Source organism: Lissotriton vulgaris, chromosome 9, assembly GCF_964263255.1.
Source record: "Lissotriton vulgaris chromosome 9, aLisVul1.2, whole genome shotgun sequence".
Taxonomy (NCBI): Eukaryota; Metazoa; Chordata; class Amphibia; order Caudata; family Salamandridae; genus Lissotriton; species Lissotriton vulgaris.
In genome coordinates, this window is record NC_141697.1 from 129576035 (window position 1) to 129590140 (window position 14106).

General features: G+C 43.9%; 1 protein-coding gene across 4 annotated transcripts in view; it reads right to left on the reverse strand.

Annotated features, from left to right (window-relative positions):
* SLC8A3 (solute carrier family 8 member A3) overlaps positions 1 to 14106 on the reverse strand; it is a 482177-nt gene that overhangs the window by 105356 nt on the left and 362715 nt on the right. For 2 of the 4 annotated variants that reach the window (XM_086937187.1, XM_086937184.1), the window contains exon 3: positions 11357 to 11463. The exons of the other annotated variants lie outside the window; for them this stretch is intronic. In XM_086937187.1, the coding sequence (XP_086793313.1) occupies positions 11357 to 11463 (107 nt within the window). The remainder of the gene's footprint in view (positions 1 to 11356; positions 11464 to 14106) is intronic. 4 annotated transcript variants of the gene reach the window in all.

Below are 14106 nucleotides of genomic sequence, written 5' to 3' on the forward strand. Positions count from 1 at the left end.
GGACCGGAGAGCAGGAAGGAGCAAGGGACCCACACCCGACATGCGGGGAGGAGCGGCGGCGCGGGACCGACACACAACATTGGAGTGCCCAGCGCGGGGAGGAGCGGCGATGCTGGTGGGAGCGCTGGAAGGAGCAAGGGACCCACACCCGACATGCGGGGAGGAGCGGCTGCGCAGGATCGAGACCCAACATTGGAGTGACCAGCGCGGGGAGAAGCGGCAAAGCAGGTGGGGAAGGAGCGGCGATGCTACACCTGACATGTGGGGAGGTAATTTGACTTATTGGCAGAAATACCCGAATACGGTGTGAGTGGGAAGGGGCCCGAACGTACTCAGTAATCAAAGCTGGTTTTTGCTATAATACTAGCGCTCGGAGGCAGAGTTCAGGCACCAGTGGGAGGGACTCTATATTGCAAAACCAAGAGTAATTGGCAGCAAGCAGAGGAAGTCCTGGTGGATATGGGCTCTGCAAGTTGAGGGAGAGGGAGAAGCGGCAAAGCAGGTGGGGGAGAAGCGGCGATGCGGGTGAGTACTCTAGCAAAGCCTACCCGGACAACGTCGGGACGGGCTGCTAGTATATATATAAATACACACACAAACACGCACACACACACATATACACATATACATATAACTAATCAAAAACAAGCACAAAGTAGACAAAGAAATTCACTGTGCAATATGAATGTTACTTACACACACACGCACACCCACACACTATTCACACTTTGAATATATGTACAGTGCACTGCCCTTGTGTTGCCATACATATTTTACTTCCTTTGAGAAGTAAAAACATTTGTAAATAGAAACAAGGTTGCTATGAGCGGGGTATTAAGGACGTCTCTGCAAAGTGGGAGTGTACATGAACCATCCATGTCAATGACGTCATCGCATATTCTCTCCTCATATATTTTCTCAGGTTCCCTATTAACTGTGCTCTAATAAGACTAGTTGTGAAAAGCATTTTAAACAAAAAATATGGCGCCCGTTTCACTTTCAGCATGCATGACATCGACAGCAGCGTGGCCTGTCAAAACAATAGCTGGATAATTTGAACAGCTTTATATACAAACATTGTATTTTTTTTAAAACACCTCAGTTTACAAATTACACTTTTACCTACTAATTATCAGTATTTTAAATATTGATCAGTTGCAATCATGAAAAGCTGTCAAACCTAATACTAATAAAACTGACCAGCTGAACACTCAATAGGAACCAGAGCCCCCAAACCACTTAGCCCAGCTTCGTGGCACTATCACTGGAACAAATACTTCGGTGAGTTTAATGCCACCCTAAAATGGCACTTCATGTGCTCACAACGTAAGAAGAAATAAAGCTGCAACCCACGTTAAACTGCAACTTGGCGTTGTTGCTACACTTCTGCAATCTAGCTTGTCTTAAAGGTGTATTCTTGATTTATGTTAGGAAATAAATAAATGAAAAGTTGATAGATAAATTCAAACCTGCAACTGACATTGCAAAAATGTGCAAGTGGTCTCAAGTCCCTCTAATATAGTCATCTAAGGCAGTTCACCAGTCCAGGGGTATGATTTCCACTTGGTATATGAATGTGTTACTGAATCACAGGCCTCAATGAAAATACATTATAAAAGAGGCTGTGGCTGGTGTCAGCGTCCTCTGTGCCTCTAAGTGAAGAATGCAGGGAGATGCTCAAAGACATCAGTAACAGCTACCATGACTGGCATTCAATGCCATTTAAGAACATGTGTTCTCACCAAAAAGAAAGCAAAATTGCATTCCTGTGTACTTATAGAAACACATCGAGCCTTATTTCAATGACCATATTACTTTGGTGTGGTAATACCACAGCCGGGTAAGACGGATACGATGGGGAAAAAATTACTCCAATACTCTGATCCATCACTGGATGTAGCAGTATCCCTTGAGGACACTCTCTGATCAGGAACTGAGCGTGATTGGTTTGGGGACTGTTGCTCAAAACAACCCTGTTACTAGAAGGGAAATTGCCATTGGATGAGGCATCGTCAATGGACACAGGTTTGCCCTTGGAGAAGGCAGTGAGGTTGGAAACAATAGCTTAAAAAAATAGAATACAGCCAAATCTCTAGAGCGCTTCTGAACCCCTGAACCCTACAAGTAGTCCGCAGTGCACTCTGCACTGAGGCATCCCTTGGGGGTCCATCAAGAAGCTTAGAGGGCTATCTTCAAGCGAACACATCTCAGCATTTCAAAATGCACACCATGAGAATTAACTACATACAATGAAAAGTATAGCTTATATTCAATTAAATATTTTACCAATCATATTTGTATATATATATTTATGTATGTGTTTGTTTATTTATTTATTTCAGGCCAAGGCAGTGAAAGTAAATGTGGCCCCGAAGCACATTATTTAAAGAAACTCTACTAATAAAATGCACATTCACACATTTGCTCCTACAGTGCAAAATTCAAGTTGCAGTTTATTACTACAGCAGAGCGAATTTACCATTGAAAAACGCTGTTTACTGTCTCACCTGTCTCGCAGATTACTTAACGTATGAAAACAGTTAACCTAATGTCACAGAGCCTTCTCAGTGTGAATTTACCTCATGGCACAATTTTAACACCTTGATTCCTGTTTTGGTTAAATATCTTATTTAAACCAATACGTATTAAAAGAAAAAAAATATATGCCATGGAATAAATCATATATGTAGATACGCAGAAGGTAAAGTGCTTTTTGTTAGCATTGTTGAAGGAGTGGGAAGTCATCATAACCCACCTCGAGGTGTATATGAGTTTATGGGTGTGTGTGTGAATGTGTGGCCGAGGCGCATATATATTATGTGTGTGCGCGATAACCCAGCCCAGCCCAGTTCATCAAAGTTACCACCAACTTCTGCACGTGCTGAACATGTTCCAGTTTTCGCTGAAATGTTTATAAATGGTCCTCACCTTCCTCTTCTGTAGCAGTTATTAACAAAGAAAAGTGATGCAGGTCAGCATAATAACCAGGCCCACTCTTTAAACACATTGCAATCAGTACGTATGCTTTTCGTCCATGTGGAGGGATGACCAACCCAATGTCTGAATTTGGTAGCAGCCCAAGGGACTCACCAGTACAGCCCAGATAGGTACGGAGCAAAGTAAAGCAAATGCTTTGAATTGAAATTGAATTGAATTGAAAAATAATTTGTATTGCGCAGAACAATAACCCGAAGGTATCAAGGCGCCTAGCGAAAGGTAGGAAAGACCAGAAAAGGAGACATTAAGACCTTAGACATATGCTTGCTTGAAAAGAAGGGTTTTTAAGGCAGTGCGAAAATTCTGTAGGGACGGGAGGGATCTCAGGTCCAAAGGAAGTTCATTCCACCACTTAGGGGCAAGGGTGGAAAAGGCTCTGCCGCCCCACCTGGCTTTTCGTACACGGGGGGCTGCTAGAAGCAGTTTCCCAGAGGAACGCAGGTTTCTTCGGGGGACATAGTGGGAGATAATGGATCCAATTCCAGTGTCGCTCTTTTTAGCGATGGCTCTGTAGGTCATACACAGGACCTTAAACGGATACGCTGTTCTACCGGCAGCCAGTGCAGTGTTTTCCTGGCTGCAGTGGCTGAAGAGCGTCTGGGGATGTCCAGGACAAATCTGGCTATGGCGTTTTGGACTATCTGCAGGCGCTGCAGCTGTCCTTTATTAAGTCCAGCATACAGCGCATTGCAATAGTCCAAACGCGAGCCGATGAGAGCAACAGCTATTTGTTTTCTTGCCTGGAGGGAAAGATATTTCCTGACCCTACGGAGGGTGTGAATCAGGCCCCAACAGGTGGAAACAGTTCTGCTCACCTGGCTGCCTAGGTCGAGGGCAGGATCTATTATCACCCCGAGATTTTTAGCAGAGGATGTGGGGGAAGGGCAAGTACCAAGGGAGTCAGGCCACCAATTGGCTGACCAGATGTTTTCTTTTCCCCCAAACACCATCACCTCCGTTTTCTCCCCATTCAGTTTCAGAGAGTTCTGAACCATCCACTTACCGACCGCCTCCGTGCAAGATCTAAATTTGGAGGCGATTAGTTCATCTGAATGGGGTAGAGGGACGAGGATTTGAGTGTCGTCTGCGTACGAGACTACCTCCATCCCGAAAGATCTTATTAATTTGGCCAGTGGGGTAACATAGATATTAAAGGGGGTCGGGCTGAGGGCTGACCCTTGAGGAACCCCACATAGCACAGGGCGGGATGGAGATAGAAACTCCCCAAGCTTGACTCTTTGTTCCCTCCCCGTGAGGAAGGAGGTCAGGAGATCAAGAGCTGCGTTCTTCACCCCCACCTCCCTCAGCCGGGGCTTTCAGAATGAAAACCCCGGCACTCCAATTGTTTGCACGTACAATTATGTACATTAGTCCCTAAAGCAAGGAAACACAATGATGAGGAGAGATACCTCCTATTAAAGCAAATGTTTGTTTGTTGTGCAACAGAGGATGAGAGGGGGTATGGTGAGACCACAATCTTGCAGGCAGATTTCCCACCACACATAAAGCTCTTCCGCAGGACCATTAGTTTACATTGCAACGTTCCTTTTTGTTCCTCAGATTTTCTGCAGGTCACTAACACACCTGACTGCTCTGCCACATTAAGTGTCAGGAAAAAAGACCTGTGTGTTTCTGCCAGAACAGCTAGACCCTTGCACCAAACGTGGGGCTAGTGAACATCTGGCCAAACATGATTTCACCTCCTCACTCCTGCACCCATCTGCCCCATCACCAGGTGGACTACTCAAGAGTTTGTGACTCAAATTCATACAAGCCCTCGCATATAGCCATGTTCCGCCACAGGAAGGTCTACCGAAAATCCTGTGGTGCCCAGACCCAGTGGACCACAGATGGCCCAACAAAGAGTTCTTCAGATGCCTTCGTCCTTTACCAATTTTAGATGAGTGAAGTGCAGTGAACTGGTGTTCATGCTTGGAGTGGTTTCTCATCCCTATATAAGGTCCAGCGTACACACAGAACGGTGGAACTGGAATGAAGACCAGCACAGCACTTCCAGTGCCACTGGTGGCTTCAGCGCTCATCTCTCTGTTACAGTTGATCTCAATGCACTTCCCTTTGGGAGCCCTCTGGGTCAGTGAGGAAATTGTGGCAGACAGTTGCAGCACTTTCACTGATACAGGAGTTAATTGCCGATATCCAGGGAGCCCTGTAGCCCTGTTCCATAGGAACCTGGCCGTTGGGCAATTAGCATAGAGGCATCACCATGAGAAAGGATCAGATGGGCCAGAGCAGACCCCATCAAGTTATGGAACCTCTGGTGGAGACGGCATTGTCGGATCTGGTGGGAGAGGCTATTAACTGATGAGTTGCACATCCGACTAACGACTGGTTGTGTGGCTGGGAAACTACTGGCTGGCTTGTGCCTGAGTGGACTACAGGCGGATGGGAGCACCGCTAGCTCAAAAGAGGCTATTGGCTAATGGGGGAATACTTGCTGATGAGACGAATATGGTTAAATAGTGGTCTACTTGTTGACTAGGGCTACTAGTATTAAAGGGGCGGCTCGCTAATGGTGGAGTGCTGGGTGATTAGAGGCCTTTTGACTAATGAGACGATTAATGGTGATTGATGGAGCTAATTCTAATTAGGTGACTTGGCGGATGGGAATTCTTGCTTATGGGGAACTAGTGGCTGACAGGGGTCCACTAGGGTGACTACTGGTTGATGAGGGGGCTTCTGTGTAATGGGGAATTACTGACTGATGAGGGGCTCACTTCTTTCTAATATGGGACTACTGGCTGATAAAGGACTAATAGTCTGTGGGTCCTCTGGCTCAGGGCAGCCAGTGACTGCTGAAGTGGGTGCTGGCTATTGGGCGATTACTGGTGGATTACAGGCTACCGACTACTGAGTAGACTACTGGTTGGATAATGCAAGCACTATGGGGGACTACTGCATAATTAGAAGAGTATAACGGAGTCTGTAGTTCATACACTGTGGGGGCTGTTCTCGGTACTTGTATTGTAGGCCTTTTATTGTGGGCTGGAAATATCGAAGCCAGAATATCACTGGGTTAACAATATCGTGCCCAGTATATCGATGGACTAAATACCAAAAGATTAAGTGTGTATATATTTTCTATACCTAACTTAACATATACATACATAGGTGATATATCTTCAAGGTACACAAATGTGGAGTTCATAACAGTAAATCCATAGCTCTCTCTGTGCACTTACCTCTTTGATATTTTGTCCCTGTTGATATTCTGGCTTAGATATTTCCTACCACAAGCAGCCTTTTTAGGTATTTCCCTAACTAATTCTCATAACAAACGAGCCTCATACAACCCACAGAGAGTTGCTGCAACCTCCCAGGTCAGACCACCTGCCAGTGTCCACAGGTAATCATTTCAGCACACTGAGGAAAGAAGTATTGGCCAAGAACTCATGCTATTTTCAAGGGTATTAGATCATCGCTGTCATTTAGCAAACAACCGTGACAAAGGTCATTGGGTATTTAAGCCACTTTGGTATCACCTGTGATTGGTATATATTATTGATTATGCAGATTAGTGGAAAAAATGCTTGAAAGAGAAATGCGCCCTTTCAGCCAACCGGGAGGAATGTATTACCAGGTGCAATGCCCCTTCTTTTACAATGCTGGAGAGGTGAGTGACTTAGAGGACTGCAATGCAAACAATTCTGTCTGAGCTCAGGAAAACAGCTAATATATGCAGGAAAAAGGTTCCGCTCCACAGCTAATATTTTTTCTATATAAGCAATGCAGTTAGTAAATAGAAATATGATGGGGAGGGAACATATGTAGTGAGAACTCATGATACTGTAGAAGAAAAAGTAAAGCAGAAATTGGACCATAGTCCTCGAAAACTAAATACTTTAAGTCATCAAAAATCTGTCCAGCGTCACATGAAGTAGAGTTACAATTTTCTGCCAGTACCTACATCATAACAAGAACACTCAACACCCCTTTCACCGCCTCTCCTTTCTCCTGCACTGCACCGTCCTTCACTATTCACACCTTCCAACTAGTCCCTTAACCTCACCTATGAATCTGATCCCTATTCTCCAGCCGGTCAACCTATCCTGTGTTTCTACAACCTCTTTAAAGGCCAAACGAACAAAATGTCATGCTTTAGTGTCCAGGGTTCTGTCAAATCTTTTTGGCCTCTTCAATCACTCTCTGCCTCCCTCCTGACCCCAATGCTTCAAGTCTGTATGCATCTGAGGCAGACTGGTCACCTTTAATCCACATCTAAATATCAACCAGTTTCTCAATTTCCCATGTCATGCAATGTCTACAAAAAAAATCTAATCTCTGCAGCATTTGGTACTGATGATGAAACTACCCTGATCATGGATGTTGCCTTTCTGACTTCCGGGATTGTGGGGCGGAGGGGGAAGTACAGGGAAGGTAGGGGTGGAATTTGCATAATTGTTTTTCTGTCTCACTACTTGCTTTTATTTGGTCTTTTGGTGTTCCTCGCTTTTACCTCAACCCACTGCCTGTCAGTTCAGATCATTTCAGAATCTTGGACCTTTTCTCTGGAGGGCCCTCCCTAATCCACTTGAAATTATCTAAAAAGTCTCTAGACCCCACCTGCTGCCCTCAGGAGGCTGGTCATCTGATAACCTCAGGGACTTCTCCAGTTATCCTTATGTCCCTCATGAATGGCCTGACCAAGCCCGACTTGACAGCCTCAGTACTGAACATAGAAAAGGTTTTTATTATTGTATGTTTTGTATTATGCGTTTATGTTTCAACCCTAATTTGCCATCATCTCTTCTCCGTGTAATCACCCCATCTGAAATACCATGTTTATATACTGTCCAGATGCTCTATACAAAACGTGTTAGAATTGCTTCTATATCTCAATAAATGCAAACAGCACATGCAATGTAAATTTTCGGCGCACTAGCAAAGCATTTAGAAAGCCTTCATTGTTCATGCATGTGTATTCTCAGGACTGCCAGGGGTGAGCTCGGAGGCTACCTGACCAAAGAGGAATGCTGTAAACTGTCCTTTCAATACTTTCCTTATGTCAAATGAAGGATCCGTTTCAAACACCATAGACATAAAGGATAGACTACCATGTCTATGGAACATGAAGACAGGCTACACATACAGTTGTCCCCTCTGCAGCTTAGTATTAGGGGAAGAAGCACATCCTTGCGTAAAACAGCTAAAAGGCAGAAAATAAAGAAAATGCTAGAAGGCAGAAAATAAAGGAAATGGCAATAACTAGTCTAGCGCATAATGCTAGTTCACCTAGTGCCATGTGCCCGAGTTAGTCCTGTAGGAATTAGCGCCATTTTTACATGCACATTGTCCTTTCCTAAAGTTGCCTTCTCTGTGCCACATCGACCTTTGGCACACATTTGCATTTGTGACTATTAGACTAGTTTCTTGGAAACACTGGCCTTGCTGACAGGGGACACTTTATGAGCACACTATCATACTGCCTTGACATTAGACATGGCCCTCATGCGCATGACACAAGTGTGCTTTATTAATACGCCCATGTGGCGATACAGCTATCTGTGAGATACAAACAATGGTTAGCCGATACTAGTCCCGGCCCGAGGCAGGATACCATTTTCTATATATAACCTTTTGTTTCCTAACATAATCAGAGGAGACACTTCTCTGACTTCGAGGGGACCCTGCATGCCGATGTTTTCGCCTAGCAGCTGACTGACATCTCCGTCAGGGGTGTCCAGCTCATTACCAAGACAGGGTGCCACACTCTTACCCATCAGGGAAATGGGGTTAGATCATCCACAAGAGGGCTTATTGGCAAAACATACATCTGCATCCTAGACACGTGGGTTAGGGTTTCATATTTTAGGCGCGTGCTACACTGTTGTACTATTGTATATGTATGCATATATAAGTTATGTAAACAAAATGGTCGAGCTATTCATTTTATCCACGTTCTGACATTCAGCATAACTGCTGTCTGCTTCTGTTCATTAATAATCACAGCCCACATTTTCTATGCAAGAATCACTACAGTTCAATAAATATTGAAAACGCCCCTCTGTGTATTCTTTGCATATTTCTCTAAGCGCTAGAGAGCACGAGCGACTGAGCGAAAAGTTGGATGTCTGTCACCACGGTTCCTGAGGGAACAGAGTTGTCCCGTTCAGTGGTTGCCAGAACTGTTCATTCCTTGTTTCGGTTTGAGGGGGATAATGATGACGCTGCGAGCTAGCTGGTCCAAAGGACAACATATCTTGCGGGGTGTATCTGGCAGCATCCTAAGTTCATGTTGCCCCCAAACACGTAGTTCCTACTGATAGGTGAAAACTATACGACACTAGCTATGTGTGATGATTGTTGTTTTTAAGCCCAAGAGCTCAAAAATATAGGGAGTGAGGTGATGCTCACTAAGAGACCAACAATTATAAATTATGATAATCCTACAGCCACAAAGGACAGAATACCATGGGACTTATGTACTGTTTAGTGGTTGGGGTACTCTGTCAAAAATGTGATGGGTTTCCATCTGCCATATTCACAGCCGCCACAATATTTAGCGTTAGGAAAAAGGCTATATTTCTGACAGTGAACCCTTTGCTGTGTCTGCCAGTGGAAATCTTTAGCCGGTGTCCTTTCGGACATCGAGCTGTCAGTCAAAAGTACCTAAAGCCTTCCTCCCTTTATAGGGTGGACATTTCCACAAAGTTGTTCCTGCTCAGGGAAACAATGTGGACACCCTCACAGTCCCGAACTGGAATCCAAAGAAAAAGCTCTCATCCATTGTTCAAGCCAGTCCCAAATCATGCAGCATTCAGCTTTGACCGGATCCAGCCATACCATGTGGCCAGTGGGATAAGACACATTTGTGAAGGGAACATAAGACACCTCCAGATTTAAACCCAGCCGAGTTGTTCCTTCAGGCCGAATGGCTCAACCCACCCAGCCGTTCAGGTCAAACCAGAGACGTGGCAACTTTAACTAGTGCATTCAAAGACTTTCTTTGGTGCAAGTTCCTGCAAGTTCCAGCTGACAAGTTACCGCATATAGCTTTCTACACTTTGGAGAGTGGGGGCTAGGTTGCTTAAACTTGGCTGGTTGGTGCAAACACCGTGATCAGTCCAAGTTTGCCCTTTATGTATCATTTTGCCCTTTGATTACATGCTGCTTTTTTACTTCCGTTTTGGTGGTGCTAAATTGCTCTGCGACAAGTGTTTTTTGTCCTCCACTGAAGCAGAAATGCTTTTCGAATCAAGGCAACGCTGTGCGAAATTAATGGGTTGAATCTCGCACGACATTGCCTTAACTTGAAAAAAAACACTTCCACTTCACGGGAGGACAAAAATAACATCTCACACAGAGCAATTTAGCACTGAAAATACTGAGGATAAAAGAAGTCCGTAATCAAGGGCAAAACTATACACACTGGACAAATCAGCAGAGATCACCGCCTAAACACCTACCAGTGCAGTTTACAAAAGCCGAGTGTTTAGCAGAAGATCAAGGGAAGTTCTACTAAAACTATACTGTGTGAGACACAAATAACTAGTAACAAAATGCAACTAAAATGGAATTTGATTTCAATAATTTAATTGTATATTCACAAATTCAACAGTTGGGCAAAGTAATAGCCATTGGGCAACTTGAAATTACACCAGGTTTACAAATGAATACCACCTCTGCCAAATGATAGGTAACCAGAGTTCCCTTTCCAGGGATGGAGCAAAAACGAGTTGTAGAGCATAGAATGCCCATGTGCACGTTCTCAGTATCTACAGATCCGCGAGCCATGAACGATGGTCGCATTTTTTTCCCTTCGCAAGTGACTACTTTATGTTGCCAGTTCTTGTAATCCTGGGCAGCAGAAAGCCCTATGAGTTAATAAGGACTCCCTCAATCCCTATTCAAGGCAGGTTTCTGGGTAGTTGTATGTTCAGCTCTATTTCAAAATGCCACCAGACCCAGAAAGAGGTCCCTTTAAAACAATGCGAGGGCAGATTTGTTCTTGTTACACACCTCGCCAAATTGCTTATTGATTAGGAGAAAGTAATCAGTGAGCTCCTCTAATTATCTGTTGACTGTGAAAGTTTACTCTGATAAATTATTGCAGATATTGGAAAGTCCCCCCCTAAATTACTACTCATAACTCAGGCAGTCCACCCGCCCGCATGCAAGCCACCCCCAGCGCAGAAGCAATCAGTTATCTTCAGTCTCTTTTCACAAGACCACAGGAGCAATGAGGCAAGATTGAACATTCAAAGCAGTGTTAATATGGCAGTCCAAGAAGCAAAGCAAATTATAAGGTAGGAAAAAACGAGGAGGAAAGGAAAGAGGAAGTAAGGAGCGAGGGAGAAAAGAAGAGAGTGTTAGCATTAGTCCGGAGCAGCAGGTACTACACCTTTCTGAATACTCATATCCACCATGTGGGGTTCCATCAGCTCAATGAAGAAATTCTTGTTTTTCTCATACTCCTCGTCATCAATAATTTTGATCTGAACTGTTTTGCTGTGGATGGAAAAACAACGTGTCACATGGAGAGGGAATGGAAGGATCAAAGACAAGGAAGGGCAGGGAGCAGGAGGAAGGAAAGGTCAAAGTTCACTCCCAAGACTCTATCCACGGCTAAAGTTCATCCAAGTTCTCCACCTTAGGCCTGGTTTGAATAAGTTATCCCATGTTACTTACTGGTTCATGCTAAACTCAGAAACCCAAACCAATACCTCTCTCCCTCACTCCATCTGCTTAACATCACCTGGGCTTGTTGGCAAATGGAGGTCTGGAGAGAAAACCTCTCTGACCAGTTTTAACTGTCCATGGTGCTATAATAGGCGGGTGGAAGTTGTGTCGTCTAGGAGAAGCTACCCTAGCCAAGAAACATGGCTGTTCAGTGCATTTATTTGATACCGATTATAAGGGTCTTCTTCTGTTTTCTAGGACCCAGGCCAATGTACCAATAGGTTCTCAAAAGGTGGAGTGGGTGTTAGAGGCTTTTCTGTCGCCCTTTAAGCGATGCTTTACATTGATTGTAATTTGTTTATCAATCAAATAAACTATGCATTAACACAAATTTGTTATCAAGCATTTATTTGTATGTAGAAGATGGGTTGACGGGAAAGTCATGCACCCTTCATAATTTCCTGCTGCACTCACGCTCACACTTGGTGATGTCCCTCAGTTCCTTTGTCTAGAGTGACTTAAACTCACCTCTTCTGTATACCTTCCAACCCTTAAAATTATACTGTCTGTTCCCCACTGCCACAGCCTGCACTCCCACTATCACCTGTACTCTACTCCCACAACCTCCACTCCTCTCCACCCCATCACTTTTACTATCATGCCTACATTATTTCGACCTTACCAATGTGCGATCACAATACCATGTATATACCCTTACTCCTCTAACAGATGTTACCATCTTACTCATGCCTTTTGTACCCCAAAGGCCAAAGGCCCACTGAACATTTCTCCCTTACTTCCTCACCACACCTATCATAGTCTACACTTCCACGCTCACCCCTACTATCTACTCTACTCAAGAAATATCATCCTACACTCTTTTTCTCCCAACATAGCCTACCCTCCCACTATCACCCCCTTGCCCTCTCTTCACTACAATGGTCTTTATCTCTGTCCTTTTGTAGCCTACTCCTAAGTAACTACCTTTTGCTATCTCCTTCCACACTTCCCCGAAATTCTCTCATTCAGTCTAATTGTCTTCTTACATCCTAAGTTATAGTGGCCTCTGCCCTAGTGCCTTTTACCAAATATACCTACATTGGATGTATAATCTTAAACAGTCATTAAGTTGCTGTAAACTTAGGCCATATGTACAGAAAATAGGAATTGTGATTTCCTCATTGTGATTCTTTCTGAATCGCAATTAAAAAATCGCAATTCCGGACTGGTCGGAATTGCAGATCCCATGGTGGCACACTCCCTCTTTCCTTTTTCTTCTCTCCCCTTCTTCTAAACCTCTTCCTATATAGACCTATTCTCTTTCACTCTCCCTCTTCCTCCTGACCTCCATCTCATGAGGCCTCCTGAATTTGTTGAGATACAAGCAAAATGTCCGGTCACATCTGTATGTAACAATGCCCATCTGAATTATCCGTGCTAATGCTAGGTCTTTCGTATTCAACAATATGTCATTATCCCTGCTCAGATGTACCTTCACCAGCACATGTAATGTTTTGTTATGTAATGGTATTGTTGTTGTGCTGAAATATTCAATTAAAAACCTCTTGAAATGAAAAAAAAAATCGCAATTCCTAATATACAAAATTAAGATTTCAAAAATAGCTATTCCTAATGGGTTTGCAAATAGACCTACCTCATGAATATTAACAAGGTATGTCACACTTTGCGACCCATTAGGATTCGTGGCCATCATGAGGATGGTGGCCTGCTGAGATAAGCAGATCACCAGGTCTGTGATGGCTTTTTAATAAAGTAATTTTATTGTTTTTAATGAAGCTCGTTTTCCTTAAAAGAAAACGGGATGCGTTTAAAAAAAAATGAAACTTTTAAATGAAATTTTTTAAGGTAGGCAGTGGTTCTCTTAAAACATATGTATTTCAACATTCACAAAGGGTGAAGCGTTCCTTGGGCACTCCTTCCCATATGCGAATTAAAGTTTATGACCTCCTTTGATGTATCGGTAAAAATGAATGTTTTGCAACTGTATTTCGGTCACAAAACATTCATACACACCACTCCGGTTTTGTATGTGGAAGGGTCTCCCTAAACATGCCACGTCCAAATACTGAATCAAAAACATAAATTGCAATTTGGTAACGTGTTCCCTAATCACAATTTGTGATTGATTGGTACATATGTAAAATAATTTTTGCGGTCAGAAAACAGCCCAAATGTTTCCGAGAGCAGAAATGATTTGTACATATGAACCCTCATCTGCTCTACCATTCCACCAAATGGCCATGGCTGGACTGGCCAATATTCCACTCTGGTATTTCCCCATTAGGCTTCAGGCTAGGGGTCTGCTTTCAGAGCAGAGTGAGCTGCATTTGTCCGGCCATACTCCAGAGAATCTTTGTAGCCGGGGCCTCCCGCAGAATGGGGCTGGTTTGAACATTTTTGCCATGGCTGGGTTCTAGTCCGGGCCTGCCAACTGACTACATGCCAGTGTGG